We start from the raw sequence: 15635 nt of genomic DNA, 5'->3' as shown, positions 1-15635 counted from the left end.
GCAACTCTGTGGACAAGGTAGGTTTGTTGACTGCCATATGTGCTAAATAGTTGCTTGAAATCCTTCCATTGGTTAATCGCAGGAATGGAATGTTGTGCCCATGTTTTGCAGGTTGTGGTGGAAACCATTCCTTTCTCCTGGACTTATAGCCCAAAAGCAATGCAGACCAATAGAATGCAGGCAGATCACTTACTCCATGCTAGAGACGATTCTCTACAGCTCTCAGTCCTTCGTGTGATTATGGTTGGAGTAGCGTTACAGGAGTTGCCAATGATTATATTATCCAGAACTTTACATTTATGCCAGGAGATTCTGAAGGAGCTACTACAGCTATACATCAACATCCACATCAAGCTGAAAAATCTGCACAGAACATCGGCAATGAAATTTCACTCACACCATCCCCTGCCTGACCAATTCTCCCAGACCATGCGATCACCTGGAACTATGTAGAAGTTCAAATGCCTAGTTAACCATCACTTTGTTTTTGGCTTGTTGGATCTATGGGAATTGTCCTTTGGTATAATTGCTCCAAGTGTTTCCATTCTCTCAGCAAACACCAAGGTCAGTTTTGTGAGACCCATCTTTTGTTTTTTTTACTTGTCCCATAACCACCCTCTTCTACCTTGCACCATCATTCCTTTTGTCATTTAATGAGTCCTGTCCTCCACCCTATCACAGACCTTCCCTTTTGTTCTTTGCTCCCCTTTGCCCCCCCCCCTTCTTTCCCTGGCTCTGTACTTGCTTATAAACTGTTAAATCTCTAACTTCTTCCAGTTCTGATGAAAGGTCATCGACGTGAAACCTTAACTCTGCTTCTCTCTCCACAGATACTGCCTGACCTACTGAATATTTCCAGCATTTTCTGTTTTTATTAAATTGTCCAACTGGATCTGTTCTGTCACCTTACTTATAAAAAATAAGTTAGTACTAGATAGACCTGCTTCAGACAGATATTGTTATAGGAGCATTGTAGCAGAGAAGTGAAGTTTTTTTCCTCATCAAAGTGAGGGATGTTAATGTCAGGAAATGATACAATTTCCTATTTCAGGCACTCAGTAATGATATCAAGCACTTCCAAGTTTGGGCTTTTATTCAGCTATGTCTCTTGTGCTCAAGATTAAGATCCAACCCACGAAGGGAGTGCTCACTCCCCACATACTGAGGTGTGGCAAATATCTGGTATTGTAATGTTTTCTGGGAATCAAACAGAAACCAAGGTCACTGTATTTAGCCTACTGATATGAAACAAGCCCTCTTGTGATCCTCTAGACTTTGTAAAGTGGCAGAATAAACACCATCAGACAATGGCTTAGGCTGTAAACTATGGAACAGGTTTAATATAAATAACAGATAAACAATATTAATAGATCATACAACAGATTAGTGGTTTACAGAACTTTTCCTACAGCCCCTTGATATCAAAACAGAATCTCAATTATACTTTCTTTGCAAATGTATATATTTCTACATACCATATATAAAAAAAGCATCTTCTGCACTGCTCATGTGGTATGCAGAAAAATACACATGCTTGAAAATATCACACAAACAAAATGTCACATTTGCAAAGTGTCTGTTACACTTGCACCTGATTCATTCAAACATATTGATTAAAAACAACTATTAACTGAATAGTGCTGATAGTCTCAAATATCATTGAACATGTGGGACAGCTGCTAATGAGCAAGCAGTAAAAGGAGATAGAAAAGCTCTAATTAGTAAGCAGTAATAGGACTAAATCAATCATCACTTCCAAAACTAACCACTTACAATTATAAACAGCTTGAAAACAGTTACCATCATCAACCAATAAGCAGCAGAAAACCAATTAAATTGTTCAATTTCCCCAAGTGGTTTTACTTGCCATTGGATTTCTGACCAAGCATATAGCCATATAATGTATATAATATATTTTTTTATTCGTTCACGGGATGTGGGCATCGCTGGCGAGGCCAGCATTTATTGCCCATCCCTAATTGCCCTCGAGAAGGTGGTGGTGAGCTACAACAAACATATAAAACAAACATAAAAAAATTAAATAATTTTTAAAAATCACCACACTTACCCATAAAGTCGGTCATTGTATATTAGAAATACTTTAGGGAATTTTCCCCAATTGAGGTTCTTCCCTCTCTGGGGCCTCAAGTTCTGCCTCATCTCTTGTTTGCATTAAGTAACTGAGTCTTGCCTAAATGAAGAGACGCGACCAAGTTGCTGACTCCCAGAATGCACTAGCATTACTGCACGTGACACTGATAACTGCAACTCCCAGAATGCAAAGCGGTTACCGTTTACTGCATCTTACACAGGACAGCAAGGAAGGGCTTACAAACAGAAAATTATGGCACCCTCTATGAATTAGCATGGGTACGGTGATGTAGTGGTTGTGTTACTGGACTAGTAATCCAGAGGCCTGGAATAATAATCCAGAGTGTGAGTTCAAATCTCACCATGGCAGTTTAAGAATTTGAATTCAGTTTTTAATAAAAAAAATCTGGAAATAAAAAGCTGGTATCAGTAAAAGTCACCATGAATCTAACAAATTGTCATAAAAACCCAACTGGTTCACTAATGTCCTTAACAACTACAACAACTTGCATTTATATCACACCTTTAACGTAGTAAAATGTCCCAAGGCGCTTCACAGGAGCGTTATCAAACAAAATCTGACACCGAGCCACATAAGGAGATATTAGGACAGGTGACCAAAAGCTTGGACAAAGAGGCAGGTTTTAAGGAATGTCTTAAAGGAGGAGGGAGAGGTTTAGGGAGGGAATTCCAGAGCTTATGTCCTAGGCAGCTAAAGGCACAGCCACCTATGGTGGAGCAATGAAAATCGGGGATGCGCAAGAGGCCAGAATTGGAGGAGCGCAGAGATCTTGGAGGGTTGTAGGAGGTTACAGAAAAAAGGGAGGGGCAAGGCCATGGAGGGATTTAAAAACAAGGATGAGAATTTTAAAATAGAGGAGTTGCTGGACTGGGAGCCAATGTAGGTCAGCAAGCATAGGGGTGATGGATGAAAGGGACTTGGTGCGAGTTAGGATACGGGCAGCAGAGTTTTGGATGAGCTCAAGTTTATGGAGGGTGGAAGATGGGAGGCCGGCCAGGAGAGCATTGGAATAGTCAAGCCAAGGAGTAACAAAGGCATGGGAAGGAAACCTGCTGTCCTTACGCAATCTGGCCTATATGTGACTCCAGTCCAACGTTGTTGACTCTTACTGACCTCTGGTAGACTTAGTGATGGGCAATAAATGGCTGCCATGCTGGCAATGCCCACATCCCAAGAATGAATTTAAAAAATCAGTCTTGCTATTAGTCATAAAAGATTCTTGTGCTTTAATGACACACCCTGATTTTCTGATTATGCAAACAAAAAGTTTCTCCCAGATTCAGCCTAATTGTAAATTGGATTCAGGTAAAGAAACCTCCTCTCAGACCAGCACAATTCACTGCACCCCTAACATTATTAAACAGACAAACACTTACTTCTCATGAGGCCCAGTGGTTTTAATATATTTATATGTCCATTTCACCTTCTGCACTCCAGACTCCAACCTCCCAGTGTGCACTTCTTCCCCACCCCCACCTCTCCTGCCCCACTGTGCTTAGCTCCCTGGCTCAAAATGGGATCACACTAAACATCAAAATTACAGTGAAGACACCAGACTACCTGTAAGCAATGTCATGGAAAATCCATAAGTTCAATATATAACCAGCGTGTTTTTTATACAACATCAGGAGAGCTGCAATACCTGTATTGAATCACCTATTGTTATTTGTTTAAAATAATATTTGACTCTGCTGCCTTCTCATTGTCCATGAAGAAATTTTATTGAGAGCTCACCCACAAAATGCTGGCTGCATATGCCACGAAATGTGGGAATGCTGCACTCAATATAGCGTCCAATACAGGCAAACAATCGTAGACAGTGTACCCACAATATGCCTATACGCATATCTGGCGAGCAAAGCATGTCAAGTCTCCCCACCAGCAAGCCAAACTTAGTAATAGCTGCCCCAATATGTGTGATGTTACCTTATTTCAGTCATTTTGTCAGCCAGGCCTATGGAGAATTATCAAATTCCCCTTCATATATGGGGGGGGGGGGGGAAGGAGCAATAAAAATATTATGCTGTTAGTTCTGTAGATTTTGTAGTCCTTAATACTTACCAGATCAACGTTAGTGAGATGAAAAAAAAATTAAATAAAGTTTCAAATCCTTCAGTTACTTTTAGATACCAAAAAAATTGTTCTTTAATAACCTGTGTCCTAATCCATAAAAAGGTGTGCTGATGAATCAGCTGCTCTCGATTGTGCTGAATCCTAACCAAATGATTGACAGACTAGAAAATAACATTTCTGATAGGTGAAAAAGAGTATTTCAGATCAGACAGTTTATGTAATTCTGAAGAGATGAGAAACTACTAAAATGACAGAATCAATGAGAGTCAGCATCAAAGAAATGGAATAATAAAAAGGTCATAGTGGTGACAGGAATTAGACAAAAAGGTTCATCTACATTTACAACTGAATTGTTAATACTTTTGCAATTAATGCAATACTAAACTTTCAATAAACACAAATAAGTGAATGTTTTCAGCTGTGTAACTGATTTAATTTCATGATTATAGAAAAATACATGTAATAAATTTGTTATAACAGCACAAGGATTTTCCATTTGTTCAAAACATTGTTAAGATAAAAGATACTTATCAAGGAGTTCAAGGCATCTTAAGCATAGAATTGATTACATTTAGTTATTATGGTATTAATTTCAAATCCTGAAACAGAAAATCCCAATATTCTTTAATGAGAACATTTTAAAAGTAAGGATATCATCGACAGTACATTAGTTCCACTACACAAATCAGAGAACTTATAACAAGTGAAAACCAAAGGTTGCTGTAAGGAATGAACGTATTCCACTTTCCCCCTTATTTCAGTTACAAAGAAAGTCATAGTCACTTCCTTAAACTCTTAACACAAAAGAAAGCAAAGGAGGAGGAAATCATTTTCAATTGTCAAACTTGCCATGTACAATTTGCTCCATCATGGACTCTACTCAGCCCACTGAGGGAGCCAACCAATCAACAGTGGATAAACCTCCAAGATCATAATACTTCTCCCAAGCCCCAAGGAGAATCAAACAAAACTCCAGAATATTAATTCAATTTTAAAACCCACACTCACTACTCCCCCAAAGGTGGCCCATGAATGGTCCTATCAACACATTAACCATTGCGTTCCACAGAGTACTTGATCATCTTAAAAGAAGTTAATAAACAGAGCACTAATTTGCTTTTACTGGCGTTTAGTCAACCTATCTAATGCACCATGCAGAAAAAAAAGGTTCTATTCTCTAGCTTTGTTCAAGATTTGTTAATTTTGTATTCCTATCTTTCAATTCTGCAATCACAGCCCAAGTTAAAAAACCTGCTTCCATCTACATTCCATACGTATCATCATTTCAAGGTGTCAGTTACATCCCCTCTCAATTTTATTATCTCCAATGAAAATAAGTTCATCTCTCTAAATTCCTCTTTATACATTAAGGCTTTAGGTCCTAGAGTAAGCCTAAATGCTGTTCTTTGAAATCCCTACAATGTCCTTTGGAAGTTGGTGTGCCCAGGATTGCATACAATGTTGTAAATCATATCTTAACAATGAGTTACATAGGGTTGAAACAGGTTGTGTTATAATTAAATGCCCTTGCGATGTACCTGTTGATAACACTTCAGATTGATTGGGTCCTTTCACATAGAGATTGAAAAGCCACATTCTTATCGTTTAAATTTTTCAGGCTTTGGAGTTCATGAACTGTAAATCAGCTATAAACTGCACATAACTTCCTACAGAGGTATATTGGTTGTAATATTTAGTATGGATTACATTACCATCTCCTCTTTTACAAAAGTTCCAAGTTGTCCACATAAAATATCGTCCTTTGCAATTGTCTTGGAACGTCGCACTTTTATACCACCAAGAAAACATCTTTTCCTTTATACAATGTCTTCTGGGAAAGATGACAACCAATTAGGTGGCTTATGCTCCATAACTTGGCTATAAAACTTCTCACAGAATTTGGCTAAGAATAAGTATTGGGTTTGATCATGACGCTCCCGATAGTTCAGAACACCTGGCATTCTATGGCGTGGGTAAACTTCAAATAAAAAAATAAACACAATAAAGTTCCACTTTAACCAGTTGCAACATTTATGCTTTCCATCAGAAAAGAAAACTAATCATCACCTCCACCCTCAAAAGTAATTAGTACCAGATACCAGTAACAAAAGAAAAAATTCCCAAATTAACAACAATTTTATTCCCAAAACATTTTCTTTAGGTCTTTATCGTATCTTTCCCCTGCAGTATCACTAAGGAGACCTTTCCATTATTTAAGATGGACTGAGGAAAACTACAAATATCACTAACACAGAGGATCACACTGCAACCCTTGCAGGATTAAAGTATTTTTTGACAATTCTAAAATTAAAATATTTTGTTTAATCAGAAAGTATCACAGATATATATTCAAGATTCAATAATTCCATAATTTTGTTTCCTAATATCCAGCAATGTTCTGTGTGCATATAATATTATGTTTTATATGTTAAAACAGGTTTGGTCAAAGGTGTTTTGAATTCAGTTATGATAGAAAAAGTCTTTGAAGTGTGCACCCAATGAACATGCTGTGCAGAAAAGGATTTGGTTTTGGAATTCTTTTATATTTATAAAACCAGACACTTTGTGTTGTCTGTTTACTTTACATACACTAAGATACAAAGCTTTTGGAATAAGAGTTCTAAGTCACGTGAGATATGGCTGGCTAAATGTCACACTAAGGTTTAATGTTGGTTCTTGTTGGTTAAATGCCAATGTAAGGTTAATTTTGGCATCTTGTTAGTGAGGCCTAAAAGGACCTGCTACTACAAGGACTCTGTCTAGTTATCACTGTGCTTCTAATAAAGATGGAGAACCCCCATAATATTAGTGGAAATGTGGAACAGTGTTAGACTATCACAAAATATTAATAAAAATTATATTTTATGTTGAGAATGTTAAAGAAAAAAATAAAGTTGTTACTATGCTGTAGGCAGAAAATGAATGATGTAGACTGGACACAGGCAATGTGTGAATGGTCTGCATGTTTCAGGTCTAACCAAAGTGTGAGACACGACTGCAGGGTATTTCAGGCCATACCATGGTGCAACACTACTCCAGCTTAGTACCATCACGCCCCTAGTATCAGTACAAAATGATGCCCAATATACCATGAAACGACGAATAATTTCAATTCCCAGCTGAAAATTCATAGTCACCATTGCATCTCCATACATTTTGTATATATAAAAATAGATTCTGAGAATTATTTAGATTTTATTAAAGATCATTCAGGTTTTAACTGTATAATACCACAATAGCTGCGTGGTATGGAAAACAGCATTGACGTCGTAATTCATTACAGCATATTAAAAAACAACCAAGTATATATGCCCAGGGAATTCTCAATGTTCAAGATCATCTGGATGGATGTACTTTAATAGCTGAATCCACTGTGGCCCTGTGAAGAAATATTTGGAAAAAAGCATTACAAGTCTTATTTCAGAGCAGTAATTTGAACTGTAATAGCCAAAAAGGGCAAACTTTAAAATTTGAAGAAATAGAACATTCAGAACAGCGATGGTTTACGGTGTTACTGTCCACTAACTGCTTTCCTAAAACAGTGTTGTCCAATATGTTAGCCACTAGCCACATGTAGCTAATTGCATTTTTGATTAGTAAATAAAAATGAGTAATAGACACTACTGTTGGGCATGTGTTCTCAATACTCATTCACATGGCGTATGCGTGTGTACTTTAACCTCTGTGCATTTGTTGGTAAAATGGTAAGACAAAAAGCAGAGTGTGGGAGTGTTTTTTTGATTGTTGTGTGCGCTTCACTTCCTTGGTTACTGCTTATTGGTTATCTGCTAAAATAGTGTGCAACTTGAGTGAAAACACTGGACTTCAGTACCATGGAAACAACAGAAACATGGAGGATGATTTTATCGATTGGGGGTGGGGGGTGGGGGGTGGGGGAAGGGTGGAATTCCTGATGATTTTGACATAAGGTGTTTTTTCTTGTCGAGTTCCTGCCTGACAGGCCAGCCTGATTGACAGCATGGTCTCCGTTGGATGGGAGAAGAGGAAGGTAGAGGACGTGAACAGGTAATTGTTAGATGGGGGTGGGGGGGAGGGGACGGGTCAGAGATCCGGGGGGGGGGGGGGGAGGGGAGGGGGTCTGTCAAAATGGAGGCCTGCAGCCCCCTTAGAAGCTCTTACTGACTGACCCGCCTCCTACAGCGGTTTGGTCGCCCGCCCCTTATGCCGCCTCCGTGAAAACCGGAAGTGGGCGGGTTGGAGGTGGGTTTTCGATTTTTAAAATTTTTACTGCCCTCCAGCCCCCAACCCACCCATTTTTCCCATTTAATATCATGCCCATGGTATAGAGAGGGGTCAACAGGGCTTGGTTTGCCTTTATCGTGTCCAGTGCCTAGTGGTCTGATGCCGGGTGGCCTGTCCAGTTTTACTCTTATAAATGTAGTTCATGTGTAAGTTTACTTAACAAACATCTACCGCCATTATTTGATAAACAGTTTTTCTATTTTGCCAAAGTTTGAAATTCTAGCATGAATTTACCAGACACAGCACATGTTAATGCAGCTTCTAGGTTTTTGTCCAGTAGTTGTAAGCGGTACTTTGACTTCATCAGAGTGATCGCTGTGAATGTTGGCACGTACAACAAGATGCGCCTGAAACGCACCTGTTCTCCACCTACGATGTGGCTGGATGCTGCTTGCCCTTTGCCGTGACATGCCATGTTGGAGCTGCTTGTTATTGGTTGGGCTTTCTTTCTTTTTCTGGCCTGCAACGGTTATTCCAACTGGTTGAGCAGTACCAGGCGTACCTAAAAATGAGGTGCCAACCTGGTGAAGCTACAACTCAGGACTACATGCATGCTAAACAGCGGAAGCAACATGCTATAGACAGAGCTAAACGATTCCACAACCAACGGATCAGATCAAAGCTCTGCAGTCCTGCCACATCCAGTCGTGAATGGTGGTGGACAATTAAACAACTAACGGGAGGAGGAGGCTCTGCAAACATCCCCATCCTCAATGATGGCGGAGTCCAGCACGTGAGTGCAAAAGACAAGGCTGAAGCGTTTGCAACCATCTTCAGCCAGAAGTGCCGAGTGGATGATCCATCTCGGCCTCCTCCTGAAATCCCCACCATCACAGAAGCCAGTCTTCAGCCAATTCGATTCACTCCATGTGATATCAAGAAACGGCCGAGTGCACTGGATACAGCAAAGGCTATGGGCCCCGACAACATCCCAGCTGTAGTGCTGAAGACTTGTGCTCCAGAACTAGCTACCCCTCTAGCCAAGCTGTTCCAGTACAGCTACAACACTGGCATCTACCCAACAATGTGGAAAATTGCCCAGGTATGTCCTGTCCACAAAAAGCAGGACAAATCCAATCCGGCCAATTACCGCCCTATCAGTCTACTCTCAATCATCAGCAAAGTGATGGAAGGTGTCGTCGACAGTGCTATCAAGCGGCACTTACTCACCAATAACCTATTCACCGATGCTCAGTTTGGGTTCCGCCAGGACCACTCGGCTCCAGACCTCATTACAGCCTTGGTCCAAACATGGACAAAAGAGCTGAATTCCAGAGGTGAGGTGAGAATGACTGCCCTTGACATCAAGACAGCATTTGACCGAGTGTGGCACCAAGGAGCCCTAGTAAAATTGAAGTCAATGGGAATCAGGGGGAAAACTCTCCAGTGGCTGGAGTCATACCTAGCACAAAGGAAGATGGTAGCGGTTGTTGGAGGCCAATCATCTCAGCCCCTTGTCATTGCTGCAGGAGGTCCTCAGGGCAGTGTCCTTGGCCCAACCATCTTCAGCTGCTTCATCAATGACCTTCCCTCCATCATAAGGTCAGAAATGGGACTGTTTGCTGATGATTGCACAGTGTTCAGTTCCATTCGCAACCTCTCAAATAATGAAGCAGTCCGAGCCCGCATGCAGCAAGACCTGGACAACATCCAGGCTTGGGCTCATAAATGGCACATAACATTCGCGCCAGATAAGTGCCAGGCAATGACCATCTCCAACAAGAGAGAGTCTAACCACCTCCCCTTGACATTCAACGGCATTACCATCGCCGAATCCCCCACCATCAACATCTTGGGGGTCACCATTGACTAGAAACGTAACTGGACCAGCCATATAAATACTGTGGCTACGAGAGCAGGTCTGAGGCAGGGTATTCTGCGGCGAGTGACTCACCTCCTGACTCCCCAAAGCCTTTCCACCATCTACAAGGCACAAGTCAGGAGTGTGATGGAATACTCTCCTCTTGCTTGGATGAGTGCAGCTCCAACAACACTCAAGAAGCTCGACACCATCCAAGATAAAGCAGCCCACTTGATTGGCACCCCATCCACCACCCTAAACATTCACTCCCTCACCACCGGTGCACAGTGGCTGCAGTGTGTACCATCCACAGGATGCACTGCAGCAACCCGCCAAGGCTTCTTCGACAGCACCTCCCAAACCCGCGACCTCTACCACCTCGAAGGACAAGAGCAGCAGGCACATGGGAACACCACCACCTGCACGTTCCCCTCCAAGTCACACACCATCCCGACTTGGAAATATATCGCCGTTGCTTCATCGTCGCTGGGTCAAAATCCTGGAACTCCCTTCCTAACAGCACAGTGGGAGAACCGTCACCACATGGACTGCAGCGGTTCAAGAAGGCGGCTCACCACCACCTTCTCAAGGGCAATTAGGGATAGGCAATAAATGCCGGCCTCGCCGGCGACGCCCACATCCCATGAAGGAATAAAAAAGATTTTACTACACACCATTGGTACATTAACTGGAAAGTATCATGATATGGGTTTAAATGGGCCACTTCACTTTTTTCCTTTCAAAGATTGTCTGGTAACTCGCTCAAGTGACCGTACTTCAAATATGAGCCTAGATAGTGAGTTTTGACAGGCTGTTCTACTGCAGAGGACATCACACAAGCTTGAATCCAATACAGTCACTTTCTTGCTGGTATCACTGGATATGCAACTGAGGCAGAAACCTTAATTCAGTTTGTTGTCCAGTGATAGCTGCTGGAATTTCCTACCTAGGGGCAATGAGGCACCCAAAGGGCTGCCCAGGCTAATATCAGCTAAAATCAGCAAATCCTGCGCATTTGGCAAAGATTCTTTTACACTTTTAAGTCTTCTTTAAAAAATTGTTCCTCGCATCCTACTCAGAAGCAGTTGACTCATACCAGGGCATGGTTCCGTGGGTAGGCCATTCTTCATACATAAACATATGCAGTTCAACTACAAGGGCATCAGAGTCAAACCTGGTCCTGTCTTTGCCCAATGTCCACATACATACACATCAGGAGCAGGAATCCTGGGTAATTTTCCTCTCCCTAGTCCAGGGTGCTCAGGCCAATTGTTAGACCTACTATCTCATCCATGCCTTTGTTACCTCCAGACTTGACTAGTCTAATGCTCTCCTGGCCAGCCTCCCAGCTTCCACCCTCCATAAACTTGAGCTCATCCAAAACTCTGTTGCCTATATCCTAACTCGCATCAAGTCCCGTGCACCCATCACCCCTGTGGTCGCTGGCCTACATTGGCTCCTGGTCTAGCAATGCCTCAATTTTAAAATTCTCATCCTTGTTTTCAAATCCCTCCATGGCCTCACCGCTCCCTATCTCTGTAACCTCCTTCAGCTCTACAACCCTCAGATCTCCTCCGATTCTGGCCTCTTGCACATCTCCGCTCCACCATTGATGGCTGTGCCTTCAGCTGCCTAGCCTTAAGCTCTAGAATTTCCTCCCTAAACCTCTCTGCCTCTCTACCTCTCTCTCCTCCATTAAGACACCCCTTAAAACCTACCTCTTTGACCAAGCTTTTGGTCACCTGTTCTATCACTGGACAACAAACTGAATTAAGGTTTCTGCCTCAGTTGCATATCCAGTGATACCTGCAAGAAAGTGACGGTATTGGATTCAAGCTTGTGTGATGTCCTCTACAGTAGAACAGCCTGTCAAAACTCACTATCTAGGCTCATATTTGTGGCTCGATGCCAAATTTTGTTTGCTAACGCTCCTGTGAAGCGCCTTGGGAACTTTTATTACGTTAAAGGCGCTATATAAATGCAAGTTGTTATTGTTGTTGTACTACCTTGGCTCAGTTCAGTTAACTCAAATCAGGAATCTAATCAGGGACCTCTGCCTATGTGACTGTTACATGTTGCCTTTATAAACAAAGCCATTGGGGAAATTCAGAAGTCAGAGCAAGATGTCCGAAAGAGCTAATAGGTTCTTCTGCACCCGATCCCTACCACTGTTGAAATGATGGATTTTGGAAACATAGCATGCAGGATAAACTATCTTGAGAGAAACCGTCCTGATTGGCAATGTAGCGGACAGCCTTCTGGGCTAAGAACTTATATTTAATGACGCAGTTTGTTACCTCTTGGATGAAGCAGAAGAAACAGATACTGCTCCAGCTTTCAACTACGCTTGAATTGAGTCTACTCTTGGGCGAATGCCAATGAGGAAATTGGCTACTGTAATATTGGGTTCTTGTGTAACAAAGTGCTTACAGGATTCAAGTTGCCTCGCTTAAACATGTAGAGTGAAGCCTGACGAAAATCGGCCTGATTCATAAATCAGCTTGGGTCAACTTTTCAAAGTTCAAGAGACAGAAAAAGATATTAGGCACAAGTTTCTGACTTTGTGCTCCTGATGGGGAGCACTGCCAGCCAACAGCAAATGCCAGAAATTCAGTCATGTACTTCATACAAACTACTGTTTAAATTGCCAAAAAATCATGTGCTATGCATGGCTTAATTCCAAATGTGCACTCTCTGCCAGGAGTACCAAATTGGAAAATGACCACTATTTATCCTGACAAGCTTTAAATATAGTATAGTCAGTATTCTCATTGACAGTCTCATCGTAACTACAACTAGTACAAATATACCATGCAAGAGGTTGTGAAACCTAGCATGACAATATGGCTTTTGACATGCTTTTTTCCCAACTGTTTTCTTAAAATTGTATTTTATTCGCCATGCTTTTCTTTCTCTCTTTCCCACCTCTATTTGTGCCTTGCATACCTCATTCACTTCTTCTCATTCATCTCTTCCCCCACCCCCCTCATCCCTCAGTCTTTCTCAATTTCCCCTCTGCCTCTCATTCCCTTCCATCTCTCATTGCACCTCTTTCCTCCACTCTTATTACCATATCTCTTCTTCCCACTCTTCTATTCATTCTCATAATTACCACACAGCATCCATAATCTACATAACAGCATCTGGCTTCTTTTCTACTGCAGAGGCCAGTATTGCTGTTGGAACAGGATTAGGCCATTCAGGCCCTCGAGCCTGTTTTGCCATTCTATTAGATCATGGCTGATCTGTACCTCAACTCCATTTACCAGCCTTTACTCCCTATCCCTCAATACCTTTACCTAACAAAAATATACTGATCTTAGTTTTGAAAATTGTGGTAGTATTAATACTGCACCTCATTTGCTCTATAGTCACCTTGCTTAAAAGTCAAGTGTGTACTGCAGGTCTTGACACCAGACATGGTAGTACATTCAAGGTCAAAAAGAGCCACACTTCAATAAATGCCGCACTCCAGTTACGACGAGACAAATGCAGCACGAGACACAGGTTGGCTGCTCCTACCATATATTGCAAAATTGCTTCCAGCATACTGCATTAGCCTGATGCTATATGACATGTGACCAAGGCTGTACTAAGTAATAAGCTGCTTTTGCAGTTTCTTGGTAAACTGCTTTGACTCATTTAACTTTGAAGCAAGAAAAGTCAGGGATGAGAAAAGGCTAATCATACCATCACAGGACATAACAAAGGGCATCATGCCTCAGGGGAAATGAGTTGGAAGGTGAGAGAACCCTATGATACCACAGACTAAATATTTTAAAACCAAGCATTTACCTGATTCTGATCTTCTAATTCTTCCACATCATCCTCCAGCTCCGACAATGGAATTGGTTCTTTTGATTCTTGCATGAGTGATATCTAAATAGGAAGATAATTTAACAAATGAGTAAAACATATTCGTATAATTATGGAACAGCAAAGAGGGCAGTAAATCTAGATATCTGTGACACAACAGAGGAGGTTTATTGCATCAGACAGAAATGATGAGACTAATTCTAACACTGCACAACATATTTAGTATTGTGTCTTTTTACTAAACTCATACTCAGCATAGCAAGGATATTTTCCTTGTAAGTACAACAGAAATATAATTTATGGTCCAAAAAATTACAAAACGTCAAATACACCACAATAAATGACAGCACTCAGAGATACCTCTGTGCCTACAGTGCTACGAGACTTTCTGCCATATTTTAGGCCTGCAAGGTAGCATCCGAGCATTTTTGTGACAACAGAAGGGAAAAGGCAGTCTCAACATCATGGTAAATATCTCCTAGTGTCATTACGACATTCTTATAAACGGTCTCAGACAATGCAAGAAGTGGTGGGATGTGAGCAGAACTCTTAGGTGGACAGTACCTCTCCACTTGTTGAGAAAGCTTCAGAGGACTGAATGAGAGTTCCTGATTAATCAGAAGCGGCATAATGAGTTATGAATTATGAATGATACTGGGAAATTTCAATACAACCACTGGCTACTCTTCAGATAATGTTAATACGTTTGCCTCCATGTCTGACATGGCCACGTTTACCACACAGATTACTGAATCGTAAGTTCTTGTGTTTTAGTCCAAGAGTTTCATCTGCTGCACATTAAGGCCCATTATACAGAGTAGCCTCTTGCTTTTTCAGTTTTCTCCTCTTTAGACTTACTAGGGTACAGTTCCACAGGTGTCAGGGACACAGAGGGAATTCCGCTATTGGCGGGTTCTAATTCTGTATTGTGTTTCGTCCTTTCCTTCCTCTACAGTGTTCCTATCCCTACAGGAATATCTGTATTTTGCAGGATTTGGTCCAAAATACACAATATAAAAAAGGGTAATGAACAAACACACAGACCCTGCAGAATTACAGTCCAACTTGCTTTCCTGTCCCTCTCCCAACATAAATCTCCTGGCGCCTCAGTCTCCCTGGATGTACTACCACTCCTGTGAGGTGAAAATAGTCAGCTTTAACTGTTCTCACACTGCAGGAGAGGCTGAAGAAAACAGTGTGATCTACAGAGAGAATCTGATCAGGATTTACAAGCACTATGTTCAGGAAGTAAACAGTTTATGTGGTCTACAATAGCTACTCTGGATTTGCTCCAAGTTTTCTTTATAACAGAACCAGAATTCCATCAGTTAACAGAATAACATTTTCTCCTACCTTCTCAAAAATAGGATCTTGTATATCTTTATACATAGTCTGAGTGTGTATGTAAACAACAGCATCATGGATGGTAAGGTAAAAGATGTCCTTTTTAATATTGTCATCAAAAAAGCCACACTTCTCCAATTTCCTCACAACGTGATCTGAAATTTAGAATGATAAAAATATTAAATCACTCCCAGCCATGTGATTTTAACCACAATAATCAGAGTA

General features: G+C 41.2%; 1 protein-coding gene across 3 annotated transcripts in view; it reads right to left on the bottom strand.

The window, feature by feature from the left end:
• Positions 1-4597: 4597 nt before the first annotated feature.
• The window catches only part of slc26a4 (solute carrier family 26 member 4), a 55734-nt gene continuing 44696 nt past the window's right edge, over positions 4598-15635 (bottom strand). For all 3 annotated transcript variants that reach the window (XM_068004870.1, XM_068004871.1, XM_068004872.1), the window contains 3 exons: positions 15420-15565; positions 14046-14129; positions 4598-7565 (listed from right to left, as the gene is read on the bottom strand). In XM_068004870.1, coding sequence (XP_067860971.1) covers positions 7542-7565; positions 14046-14129; positions 15420-15565 — 254 coding nt within the window. In that variant the 3' untranslated portion in view covers positions 4598-7541. The remainder of the gene's footprint in view (positions 7566-14045; positions 14130-15419; positions 15566-15635) is intronic.

This window comes from Heptranchias perlo, chromosome 24, assembly GCF_035084215.1.
Source record: "Heptranchias perlo isolate sHepPer1 chromosome 24, sHepPer1.hap1, whole genome shotgun sequence".
Lineage (NCBI taxonomy): Eukaryota > Metazoa > Chordata > Chondrichthyes > Hexanchiformes > Hexanchidae > Heptranchias > Heptranchias perlo.
The sequence above is the reverse complement of the archived record's forward strand: the minus strand, read 5'-3'. Positions and strand labels throughout refer to the sequence as shown.